The 12,888-nt window shown below is 43.1% G+C and overlaps 1 protein-coding gene across 3 annotated transcripts in view; it reads right to left on the bottom strand.

Annotated features, from left to right (window-relative positions):
• Positions 1-1,034: 1,034 nt before the first annotated feature.
• ralgps2 (Ral GEF with PH domain and SH3 binding motif 2) overlaps positions 1,035-12,888 on the bottom strand; it is a 70,177-nt gene continuing 58,323 nt past the window's right edge. For 2 of the 3 annotated variants that reach the window (XM_071487374.1, XM_071487375.1), the window contains 12 exons: positions 11,568-11,705; positions 10,326-10,416; positions 10,100-10,167; positions 9,840-9,978; positions 9,544-9,695; positions 9,399-9,453; positions 8,732-8,809; positions 7,709-7,814; positions 6,788-6,880; positions 5,650-5,755; positions 5,118-5,209; positions 1,035-5,043 (listed from right to left, as the gene is read on the bottom strand). In XM_071487374.1, coding sequence (XP_071343475.1) covers positions 5,014-5,043; positions 5,118-5,209; positions 5,650-5,755; positions 6,788-6,880; positions 7,709-7,814; positions 8,732-8,809; positions 9,399-9,453; positions 9,544-9,695; positions 9,840-9,978; positions 10,100-10,167; positions 10,326-10,416; positions 11,568-11,705 — 1,148 coding nt within the window. In that variant the 3' untranslated portion in view covers positions 1,035-5,013. The remainder of the gene's footprint in view (positions 5,044-5,117; positions 5,210-5,649; positions 5,756-6,787; positions 6,881-7,708; positions 7,815-8,731; positions 8,810-9,398; positions 9,454-9,543; positions 9,696-9,839; positions 9,979-10,099; positions 10,168-10,325; positions 10,417-11,567; positions 11,706-12,888) is intronic. The other variant, XM_071487376.1, reaches the window with a different exon arrangement.

Raw genomic sequence — 12,888 nt, forward strand, 5'->3', positions numbered from 1 at the left:
AGACTCTGCCTCTCTGAGAGGCTCTTTTTATACCCAATCATCTACTGGCCTGTTGCCAATTAACCTCATTAGTTGTGAGATATTCAACAAGGTGTTTCTTTTTGTTTTGTTTGCTTTTTAGCATTACACAACTTTTCCAGTCTTTTGTTGCCCCCGTTCCAACTTTTTTGAAACGTGTTGCTGACATCAAATTCAAATTGAGCAGATTTTTTCCATAAAACAATAAAATTGCAGCATTTCAACATTCGATATGTTGTCTTTGTTCTATTTTCAAGTAAATATGGGTTTACATGATTTGCAAATCACCGCATTGTTTTTATTTAATATTTTACAGTGTTTTTTGGAAACGGGGTTGTGCGTTTCATTTAACAGAAATATATTTTTTTTCCTTCTACACAAACCCTCAGTCCCCCTTTCACTGAACAGTTGGTTGATATGTTTACAACCAAGTGCTGACCTCGTTGAACGTGGCAGAAATTTGAAATTACATAAATGTTTTTTGTACTGACTGACCCATCACTGCAAATGAACCCACAGCTGTTTATTTCGTTGGCAATAAAAAGCCGACATCTGTACTGTGATGGATGTGATTGCAACTGTAGCTTGGTGAAGTTTCACTAAGACAAATTTCTCACTAAAAAATAGAGCCAACATATTTAAAGTAAATGTAAGCTGTTCCTCAGTATTTTGCTGAATGATTTAAAAAATGATTTGTGGATAATATTTTGAGAGGAAGCCTTGAAATCAATCTGGAAAGACACTCAGTGGGACGCTGACTCTGAAAGAGAGATTCTTTCAGTGCTCTCACAGTTATCACTTCTTGTCTGAAACAATTCACATAGCAGCCTGAACAAGGTGGAACTGGTTATCAAATAGTATTGAGTCATGTCCAATTATGATTCAGAACACAGTCACTAGCAAGAAGCCAAGCACTCAAGGAGAGTGCCTGCCCCCCCACCCCCCTCCCCCTCCTACCAAGCCCAGATAAACAGTCACACAAACTTCACCAGAACAATGAGAATGAAACTGATGTGTGGAGTAAAAAAGGGCAGAGTGTTTATTGGTTCTCAGTCTTCACACCAGGCAGCACATCACTCAGCAGTGAGGTCACAGTGCTCGCCACAGTCACAACAGGGGCAGACAGACACGTACAGAGCCAGGTGAAGGGTGAAGGTCAAAGATCATTTATACATCACCTTCGCTGTGTTGAACGAAGGTTGTTGTTGATGTCCTTGGTAAACAGAGAATGATGCCTGGCCCGTGCACCCGAGGAACAGATTCACATTGATTTAATTTCTCCACCAAAGAATAAAAACATCACACAACCACTCTGAAACGCCTCCTCTGGTTGAACCCTTCATCTCAACTTCTGAACATTTTTCAATATTGTTAAAAGAATGAATTCAGAAAGCAGATTCTCTCAAAACAGTTAATACAGGGCAAATTGTGCATTTGTAGACAGTATGGTCGACTTAAAGGAAACAACATGAACTCTGAACCACAGCAAAGAGAATTTTCAAGCATGGCATCAAATTTCTTCATGAGAACCAAAAATGATCTTAAATGAGTGGTTGACATTTGAATTTTCCACTCTCATCCCAAAATAGATGATCGTTGGGTCTCTATGTTGGTAGTGAGTGGCCTTACAATCCAAGAAATGAGTCAACTAAAACCACAAAACAAAAATGAAATGGGTTTCCATTACTCTGACCATACACTGTACAGAAATGATTATAAAAGAAATTCATGTAAACTCAGGTTACAGTGAGGAAAACCTCACAAAAAGAACGTGACTTGATCTGGGAATTTCTTGAGGGAAAGGTTGTTCGACCCAAATTAATTCAAAAAATCTCCCCAAAAAAACCCTCTCTGATCTTTTTAGGTATAAAACTTACATCTTGTCATTTCTTTTTCTTTTGTTGTCCTCAATTAACATAGGATAAAGCAGACAGAAAGAAAGGAAATGTGAAGCTTTTGTTGTCTGTCTACTTTGGGGTGGCTTACATCTCAGCCACTTCGGGCCACAGTCCGCTGTTCAGAGTTTCTGAGGAAGCATTCATTCTTGCTTTGCTGCACCAGTATGTCAACATTTTCATAATGACCCCCAGTGAAGCTTGTCTCAATATGTCAATCTCTCAGAAACACCAACAGCATCTGTAGTTAAACACTGTCTCTCAACCCTAAAACTCTGTCTCACCCATTTCACGTATTTCATTCACAGCCCTCTTGTTCCTGGCCCACCTGTGATATTAAATCACCAGTAACCGTCAGCCTCCGTGGTGCTTCAGCTCTGGGATTTTGTCACTTCAAACCCTTTCTGCTCTATTCTACAGCTCCAGCCTCAGCAGTCACAGATGAGTACAGTTTCCACTCCCTCTCTGCTCCTTTCTTCACACTTCCTGTACGACACAAGTCGGAGCGGAGTCGCAGCACGAGCTGACAGAGTCAGTCTCACAGACGATTAGGTAGCTGGTTACCCCACTGCTCAGCAGCGACGGCAGCTCCTAGGGATTTGCCTATCTGGCTTGAATTACAACGTTTTTAAAAAAATAGAGAAGTATGCAGAGGCACACAAATGCACACACATACTTAGAGTAACTTGCCACATTACATACACAAGCCTGTCTTTGGCTTCCTCATTCATTCTTCCACAGGTTCATCTACTACCATCTCTTTTAGTTAATATACAAAGGGCTGAACGTCTTCTGATGGAGACTAAAACATCATTGTCTCAGTTTGTAATGTTTGTCTGACCTAAAAAGTTAAACTGGTGACTTGTATATTGTGTTCCGGACAGTTTGAACCAATCAGATTAGACACATTAGAGGGGATCCAGTGCTGTGAGTGCAGATATGTTCAGCCTGAAACTCTGAGCTTAATATACCTCACTGATAGGCGGACCTTTGTTTCTAGGCAATTTTTTTTCCCCCTTAAGTAGATACTGTACATGTTTAGCAGTGAGGAGATTGTGATGTTGGGCAAGAGATTGTGTAAACATACGATGTAAACAGCTGCTTTAAAAATGATTTAGAATTTGTTGAGTATTTCTGGGCGAAAAGCACCTCATCATTGTCATCACCACCATCCTGATCACGTTTGCTCGAAAAACAAACAGTTATAGTTGATTTGTGGCACCGTCAAACATCTGTGATGCACAGTGGAAACTGAAAACCCCAGGTTTTCCCCACTGCCAGTACTTGCACCTACTTCCACTGCAGCGCCGCCCTTCCTAACGTCTCTTCAACCTGAAGTAAACAGTGACAGTAACATCACTTGGCACTAATTATAACCAAGGTGCTTATGCTATATCTGAATCAGATGGAACATAGTTAGGGCCTAAAACTGAGCTGGGTCCTGGTTAATAGAACAAGGGGAAGAAAAAATTGAAAAAAAAAAAATTAAAATTCACATGTACATAAAATATTCAAAATAACTGCTCAGGGCGAAAACCACAAAAACAAAAATTTAACATTCATATGTAACAGACAAAAAAAAAAAAACTATGTTGATGTGCAATCATCTACTACATGGTAATACTGTGAACTGCACCATCCCTCCCAAAAAAGGAAAAGAAACTACACAAAACAATATCAACAAACAAGATTTAAAATACACTCTGTATGGCTCCAGGTAGCTTTGAATGTCTGCTCCAGAACGGAGGATCTAACCATATTAAGCAACAAGAAGAAGAAAAGGAGATAAAATCATGTATTATCAGTTCTCACTGCTCTCTCCCGGACTCTTTCACAGTTTCAAGTCTTTAGTGTTTAGTATGTGTGAGTCACCTTTCTGAGCTGATGGCGGTGATGACAGAGCGCAGACAACACTGGAGAACAAAGAAATGCAGGCTTGTAAAAGGAGCTGTCTAACCAACTGTGAACATGTCTTAGCTTAGATTCTGGGATCACTGTACCTATGTGGAACACAGACAACGCAGATTCCTCTAATTTAAGCAAATATTGTCCCTCCTGACCCCTCACCCAATGCAGTTTTACAGACACACACACACATACACTTAGCAGGTATATGACAGAAAAGGGGTGGGGGCGGGGGCTAAGCTCTGTAATAAAAACTAGAAACATTCAGGAAGTGTGGGAATTGTTTCTGCTGGAATCGATTGCGAATCAGAGCCCTTACATTTACAACGATGCAATCAAATAGGCCTGTGTGTGTCTGTGTGTGTGTGTGTGTGTGTGAGAGAGTGTGAGTTTGTGGTTTACGTAAATAATCCTGTGTGTGACTCTAAGACAAAGTGAATGAAAAGAGTAACAATTGAAAGTGTGAACCGAATAAGTAAAACAAAGTGTTTTTCCAAACCCTCCAAAGTCCAGCGGGTTAGTCCGATGTGAGTGTGAGTGTTGTGACTTTGTGTCCAGACGAAGGAAAGGCGAGAATCTTTCATTTGAGCACGGCGGGGACGTGGGTAAAAACACCTAACCCCTTAAGAAAACCGAAAGAGAGGATTACTTCTGTCCAATCTGAGGACAGTCTGTCTGTGAGAGAGGAGAGGAGAAGTCGAATGGCTCCACTGAAGTGCTGAACACTCGCAGTAAAAACAAAAGACACTGAGAGCAAATGGGAGACAAGAGCAGTGGTCCAGGTCCTTGTTCAGTAGTAAATACATCCAAAACAGTCACTTCCATCCACAAGCACACACACACACACACACTCGCTCTCATATATACAAGCGCGCGCACACACACACACACACACACACACACACACACACACACACACACACACACACACACACTCGCTCTCACATATACAAGCGCACACACACACACACACACACACACACACACACACACACACACACACACACACAGGAAACTCTGGTTAAGGCAGTGGTGGCAGGTGAGGCTGCAGTGAGGCCGGGGCTAGAATCGGAGATTTGGCGGGCAGGGCTCATGGCAGTGAAAGCTCCCACTACTGAGTCAATACTCCTCCTCATCCTCCTCGTCTGTTTCCTCATCCCTCTCTCCTTTGCTCATTCACACTCCCCAGCACCGGTCACTCAAACGACATCAGATTGGCTGGTACCTGGGAGAAGAGTGAAATTTGTAAAACATAGCAATTATTCAGCAGTGTGTGTGTGTGTGTGTGTGGCTTCATACCTGTTGCCTATTGCTCTGACAGGCAGCACTCAGGTGTTTGAACCAGAGCAAAGCGTTCATTCTGTTCCCTGCTTGGTACTTGTAGGTGTTACCTAGGCAACGGAGACAAACAGAGTGAGTTGCCAAGGCTCTCGTTTCCACCTGCTTTCTCAACACTCTGGAAAGATGGCTAAAGCCTGACTTTGGCCCGCCCCGTAAAATAAAAACAAAGTTACAGTGGAAAAGTTCAGGATAAAGTCAGATTGACTCTCTTTCTGTGTGTGTGTGTGTGTGTGTGTGTGTGTGTGTGTGTGTGTGTGTGTGTGTACTTGGCTGTATATAAACATGAAAGATGCTAAATATGACTAGCATGCAATGGCATACTTAAATCGAGAATGAGACTTACTCTGGGGGAGATGGACACTATCTAAATCTGTGGTGTGTGTGTGTGTGTGTGTCTGACCTACTTCACCTTATTACTGTATCCTGCAAATGGCATTAGTCATTTCCATTTGTTTGGCCTTTCGTGTGAATGCGCGTATGTTAATCTCACCGTGCTCTGAGTCAGTCAGCAAGAAGACATCAGGATGCTCAGGATCGTCGGCCATCATGGCCATTAGACCCACCACACACACGCTCTTACTGGACGTTGACTTGAACTGAACAGAGGACAAGTGGAAACAGAATTATTATTTCTCTCCAAACATCTCTGTTGTCTAAATATTAACACAGGCTTGTGTGTGAGTGTGTGTCTGGATTTTGCCTGTGAGCCTTCCTGTGTACTCCACAAGGTTCCCATTAGCCTATGAGTGACACACAGGACTGCAGTGATGTCATTGGTCTCATTAGTCAATGAGTGCTACCATCTGTCTATCCCTTGCTGCACCGGACCCAGTCCCCTACATACCCACTAGCACGTACGCACACACACTTGTCTTAAGTTAGCTGTGAGGACACTCATTGACATCATGCATTCTCTGACCCCTCAACCTAATAATCATGAGTTAAACCCTAACCGGCACCCGGTTCTAGGCCGAAGTCTAAAACCAACCCTCAAACAGCTCTGTAACGGTGTGAGGACTGGCCAAAGTGTCCTCACAACTACAGGAAGACATGAACACACACACACACATGTTCTCCTCCGAGCTCCTGTACAGTTTCAGTAAATGTTCCTGTAAAACTGAGGCAGTCCAAACACACAAACACACACACACACACACACACACACACACACACACACACACACACACACACACACACACAGTTAACACTTGTTTCTGAATCTATAAATCACTTTCCTCATGTGCATTTTTGCTGCTATTGTCTTTTTTTCAGTGCACATCAAACACAAACACATGAAGAATTGCTGCATGTTTTTCCTTGAGTTCATTCTATTCTCTAATTAACCTTATTAAGAATGACTAAGTAATGACTATCATGTGTTGACTCCATATAAAACCGAGTATGTTTCAGGGTAATTTGGTACATTCTCTCACTTTCATCAACAACTGCAGTTCACATAGAGGAGGTGTGAAACTTTAAGATGACCTAGTGCAGTTCTGTGCTATCTGCTGTCACCTGCCCAAATAAACTAACATGGTAAAACCTCCAGAATCTATATCACCTGCTGCAAACATGCACGGCATCATTGTTAAACAGAGAATGATGGCGGACTAATGTGTGTGACTTACATGTTTTCTCTCAGTGGCCTTCAGGGACTTGGCAGGGTAGTAGTAGAGCTGGGTTCCACAAAGAGCAACCCAGTATTTGGTCCAAGATGCCACCTGGAGGCACAAAGGTGAAATCATCTCCACTTTAGCCTGAGTGAGTGAATGAAGAACTACAGAATGGGACCCGGATCAGATCATTTTAAAGCCTAAACTGTGAGATGTTTTTGTGACTAGAGACAAGATTAGAAAGTCAGGGGAAGTGAGGAGGAGGACTTAGGCTTCAGGGGCTGAAAGTCTTTTCTTGTCTATGTTTGGTTGAATGACTGGAGAATAAGTGTGTTTCATAAACGCTGGAAGCTTTTAAGACTAATAAAAGCAAAATGAAGAGAGTTACAAGATGGAGGAAAAGAATGAAAGAAAAAGACATTTGAGTGGACCTCCTGGTGTGGAGAGACTTCGCCTGACTGCATGGTCAGAGTGGGAAAAGGTTTTATATCTTGTTTTATCATCAAAGATGCTCGTAAATCATCCGCACTACCTTTGACAGATTTAAGTTATTTTAGCTGCATGAAGGGTTCCAGATTTGTTTCCAGCCAGAATAGGGTAATCTCAGCGCAAATACAAAAATGGCTTATGCAGGATAAGGGAAACAAAAGCAGTGGAAAGAAATGCAAGCACAGTCAGAGAGGCAGAGAATGACAACGAGTAAAAGGACCAGACAGAGACAAAGATGTGCTGTAGGTAAAGGAGTCTCTTAGGTCCTATATGTGCTCCGCAGACAGCATTTATTACCCATCTGCTCCTGTATGTGCAGGTAAAGGTGTATGAACCGCAAATGGACACATGCATATGTACAGTGTATGTGTATATGTGAGTGTGTGTGTGTGTGTGTGTGTGTGTGTGTGTGTGTGTGTGTGTGTGTGTGTGTGTGTGTGTTCTCACAGTTGGTTTCTTTCCCTCCTTGAGGACAGTCTTTCGTCTCAACACCCCCTGCACTGTGACTGCTCCAGGATACAAGTGAACTGCGAGCTCCTCCGACTCTGCAGAGCTACAACATGACAAAAGACAAACATTATAAGCTATATACACAAACATACACACAAGAAAACATGCATGCTTTCATGCATGCACACATACCAAATCAAATCAGAGAGAATCTAGAGGTAAAGGCAGATGCAATCTGCAAAGCTCCCTTAGCCTCTGCTTCATGAATAAGAAACTTTTTTATAACTACATCTATTTTTGTCTCGTTTTGCCAGAGTTGAATTTCACAGATATAAATCTTAACGCTGCTATCTGCAGAGAGAAGAGCAGAGACGGGCAAGGTGGTGTGCAGATTGTGTCTGTCTAGAGGATCAGAGCAGGAAGCCCAGTGCAGGAGCCTAGTGAAGCCTGGTGGAAAGGGAGAGAAAGAGAGGGAGACCATCCCTAACCGCAAGGGACACCTAATATGCAACGTCCATGAGAATTGGCTGTAATAACCCAGAGGAGTCTGGTCCTCTCAACTTTAGGAATGAGGATGTAAGAGTTTGTTTCCAGTAACACATGGAGCTCAGTGTGACTGTGGAAACTCGTTTTTAGCTCCAAACTGTGAAATATCTTGGAAACTTATCACAAGAAGAAATCTTGACTTTAGCTTTACATGTGTGTGAGTGTGTGAGGCAGACATGCAAGAAATTCAAGAAAGCAAAAGGTAGAATGTAGACTGGTGATACACAGCAGAAGATGAAGAATCACAAACCCACAGATCCTTTGCCCTTCCCCAATTTGTGATTTCACACACACACACACACACACACACACACACACACACACACACACACATTTCCCACCACAAGAACCCAGCACTACACACACGCTAAGCACCAGCACACAGCGGCCCCCCTGCAGGGACTGAGGGGCGTGAAGTGAGGATAAGAGAGGGTTTGATTCAGCTCAGGTTGGTTCCGGTCGGGATGTGTGTACCTGCTGGGCCTCAGGACTCCTCTGTAGGGGATGCGGGCCACTCGGGTCACTGGGCCCAGAGAGTGATAGAACCGTGTCCTGTTCAGAATAGGATAAGATAGGATAGGATAGGCGCACGGGACACTGTTAAGGCTGTGCGGGTGGTTTTTTTTGCGTTGTTACTGTTTTTCCCTTCAAACTGCATGAGTTAGGGCTGGATGAGGAGCGGCTGTTTGGTTAGAGGAGTTATTGATGGATGTGTTACAGAGTTTAGAAGACTGGTGTTCTGGACAGAGGATTAAGTTGATTTTCAGGCCAGGAGATTCTTGAGCTGACAGCTTTTACTTCAGAACTAGTGAGTGCGGCTCCAGACACTTGTTGGCACAGTGAGACCACTGGTTAGGGGATTTAAATGTTAAGTACTTAATACATTTCAGGCTAATGGAGAAGCAGAAGCATCTGAGAGCAGCGGTGGAGGGATGATGCGTGACGGCCTTGACTGCGAGGCTAAAAGCGAGGCTGTTCAGGGGACTTGTGAATGAGATTTAACAGCACATCATTTTGCATTGCTGCATCTTGAAGCCAGCGTTTTGGAAATTTGACAATCACATCAGGGATGGGGGTATTTTATGATTTTGCATGTGGGTGTGATGAAAAAACACAAGTGACACGGACGTATAAACCTTACCTCTCAAAAGCTGGCCAAGACACCTCTTCACTGAGCTCTGAGCCCTCACTGCTCCCTGTACACAGATAAAAATCAGCGCAGAAAATATTGCAGTGAAGAAACAAACTGTGCATCATGTTATTAAGTGTAATTGGTTTAGTCTTACCGAGCGAAATGCCGCTGGACAAAGTTGAGCTCTCTGCTTGTCCCCTAGTGGGACTGTGGCTCTCCATCACACTGTCGTCCAACAGATGGCGAGAGCCAGCATTGGGGAACGTAGCACTTTTAAACTCTACTGTATTCATCTTGTGGATAAAACTGTGGAGAGACAGAACACAGCAGGCAGCAGGGACAGAGAGGTAAACAGAGGGGTGTTGGTATTTTCAGTTTTGGACATATAATGTGTAAATTGTGTGCGTTTTGTAGCACATCATCATCGTATGTCAAAGAACTGGTGCTGACTTGTAGCCCAGGCTGTGGCACTTCCTGTGTCCGTAGGGCAGCAGGTTCCTGGGGGAGGGCGGCGTGGCTGGGACTTTGGGTCCTTCACTTGCTACCGTACATTTACGGCCGCAGAGAGGAGATGCTGACGCTTCCTGGCCTGCAGGTAAAAATGGGAAGGAAGAAGAAATTTACAGTCCAGGAAGAACACAGAGGTACAGAGATGATGCAAAGGTTTATTCGACACCTTACACCCACCACAGATCTGCACTGAAACTCACCGACAAGATCCTCTTTGGAGGCGTTTGCTCGTGGTGTGCTGGTGCCTGGCTCAATCTTCTGGGACAACCTAAATAAATAACATTGATGAATCCATCAGCTTGAATTCAACAGAGCAATTCGACAGGAAGCAATGCAATAAAAAAATAGCATAGAAAACATATTCTGATCTTTCTGGCAGGAAATTGCTCCTGCGACTAAATCAGCTGAGTAAGTTTTGTTTCTTACTTGTAATTGTCGTCCTCCACAAACTTCTGCAGCTCCTCGATATACCTGACTGAGTTGAGATACTTCTGTACATGAGGCAACACTGGTATATCTGAAAGAGGGAAGGTAATGACCCACACATTAGAATAAATCCTGACATATGTGTGAACATGACGCTGTGATTATGATTAAACATATCTAGGCTATTAAGTGTGCCTGGACTGAGGATAAAAAAATACTATTAACATGAAACTTAATTAATTATCAGAGAAACTTTACTCAAGTGCATGTCACCTACAGAGCAGCAGCCTGAGCGTTGCTAGGTAATAGCTGCATCTCATTTGCTTTATGTCAATATATGTCATTTTTTTATGTTGCACAGTCTGTGCCTGCTGTCACATTTTTCAGCCCAGGGATGTAAGGTCTCCACTGCATGTAAAAACTATGTCTACTAGCCATATGATGGGGGGTCTGTAAGCTGTGGCTCTCTGAATGATGAGAAAGAACAAAAAAGACTACACTGAAACCAAACCAATACACAGATAATGGCATGTCAAAGAATGGAGATGAAGAACATATAAACATATAAAATGTCCTGAAATGTTTTTCATGGATTCTGAATACAGATGGAGGTAAAACTACCTGAAGTAATCTGAGTATATTTTATTTTTTCAACTTGTACAGTTGTCACAAAAACACACTAATGTATTAATGAAATGCACAGCTTCTTTCATAGTGTCTCCATGGCAACAGAAAATGAAGTATGCTTTTTTTTTCCAGCCTTTATACAGACTCCCTTCTCTTGTTTGTTAATATTTTTCTTCTGCATGATGGACATAATCAGATCTCAGAGGAGAGTGAGGACTCTAGTCTTCTCTAGTCTTCTAGCATTTCAAACAGTGTGTGTGTGTGTGTGTGTGTGTGTACATTTGTACTTGCTACATAGTAAGGACCAAAAAAAGTATTTTACTAACAGAGTGAGGACATTTTGGGAAAGTGAGGACATTTTGGCCGGTCCTCACTTTTTGAGACACCTTCAAATCACATTTTGAGGGTTAAGACTTGGTTTTGGAGTTATGGTTTGAATTAGGTTTAGGTTAATGTTAGGGTCAAGGTTAGGGTTAGGCACTCAGTTGTGATGGTTAAGGTTAGGGTAAGGGGCTAGGGAATGCATTACGTCAATGAGTGTCCTCACAAAGATGGAAGTACATGTGTGTGTGTGTGTGTGTGTGTGTGTGTGTGTGTGTGTGTGTGTGATCTCACCATAGGTACAGGATCTCTGCAGGTCCGATATGATGCGGAGAATGTTGTTCATCAGGTTTGACCTCTGTTCGTTCTCCAGGATGCTGCCTGTGGAGGGGTAGGCTGAGTCTATGTAGGTCAGATCAGACAGGTACATCCCTGAAATGAAGAAGCAGGCAGAAAAAGATGCAACATGTTACATCAAACCAATACACAACCATCGTTCCTCAACTGCTTCAGAGAGTCAGGGGCCAAATGAGGACAGCGTCCATCTATCAGAGGTGTTATTCTCAACACCAGTGGGTTGGGCTGGACATCATAATAGGGCCAGATTTCCTCGATTGCATGATGCAAGTGCCGTGCTGCTGTGGGTTTCGTGGTATGAAGACCAGCTGGTAACTGCAGATAGTTTGTTTGATATTACACAGGCCAAAACATGCAGGAATAAAAAGCCCTGCACTGACTCTTCTATTTGCATATACTTTGCTCAAATTTCTAATAGACTTTTTTTTTTTTTGGCCATGATCTTCTCCCTACAGATCTAAATGAGTGTCTCGAGTAGATGACTGATCTTCTCTTCAGCCTTCAGCTTTTCCAAGTAAAGGCCATGGCCCTCTCCCCCTCATTCCCTCTCTCATTACCTCTTTTTGGCAGACTTGGAGCAGAGCTGAGATTCTTACTCTCTCATTACATAAATATTAACACTGACAGACAAACCCAGGAGCAGCTTCCCACCATTCTGAAAAGAGAGATTAACAAGCATCAGAAGTGAACTGATGGTGCGCCTTCCTTTCCATTCCCCTCTCCTCTCCTCTTCCTCCTCTTTTCTCTTGCTCAATGTTTCTTTCACATGCCAGCAACGAGATTATGTGCAGATGTAAGAGAAGTCATCACACAGTAGACTATATGACACCCACACCTCCACTTTCTTGGGAAATGGTGATGCACTCGCAGATGTGTGCATGTACACAAGCATTTACAACACTGTGCATGCAGAGTGTAAGCACAGATGTACAAATGAGCCACGACAACAGAACTGCAGGACCAAATCCAATAAATAAGAAGGGCCAAACATCATCTTCAGGATACCATAGACACACACACACACAAACACAACACCATCTGATTAGAATCAGAGAGGGAGGGAGGCAGCAAGAGAGGGAGTTTAAAAGCGTTTGAAGACTCAGCTGTGAGAGGGGGGAGTGAAAGATGGGGAGAAGAAGAGGAAGAGAGGGATCCTGAAGGCTTAACCGCTATAGCTGCTCTTCTGAGGGCATGTCAGGGATAACAGCAGTTAGTCATGCACAAATCCATACTGCCTGGAACACCCAGACAGATGCGT

The sequence above is a fragment of the Trachinotus anak genome, unplaced genomic scaffold (assembly GCF_046630095.1).
Source record: "Trachinotus anak isolate AG129_WGS33_773 ecotype Australia unplaced genomic scaffold, CSIRO_AGI_Tana_v1 ptg000010l, whole genome shotgun sequence".
Taxonomy (NCBI): domain Eukaryota; kingdom Metazoa; phylum Chordata; class Actinopteri; order Carangiformes; family Carangidae; genus Trachinotus; species Trachinotus anak.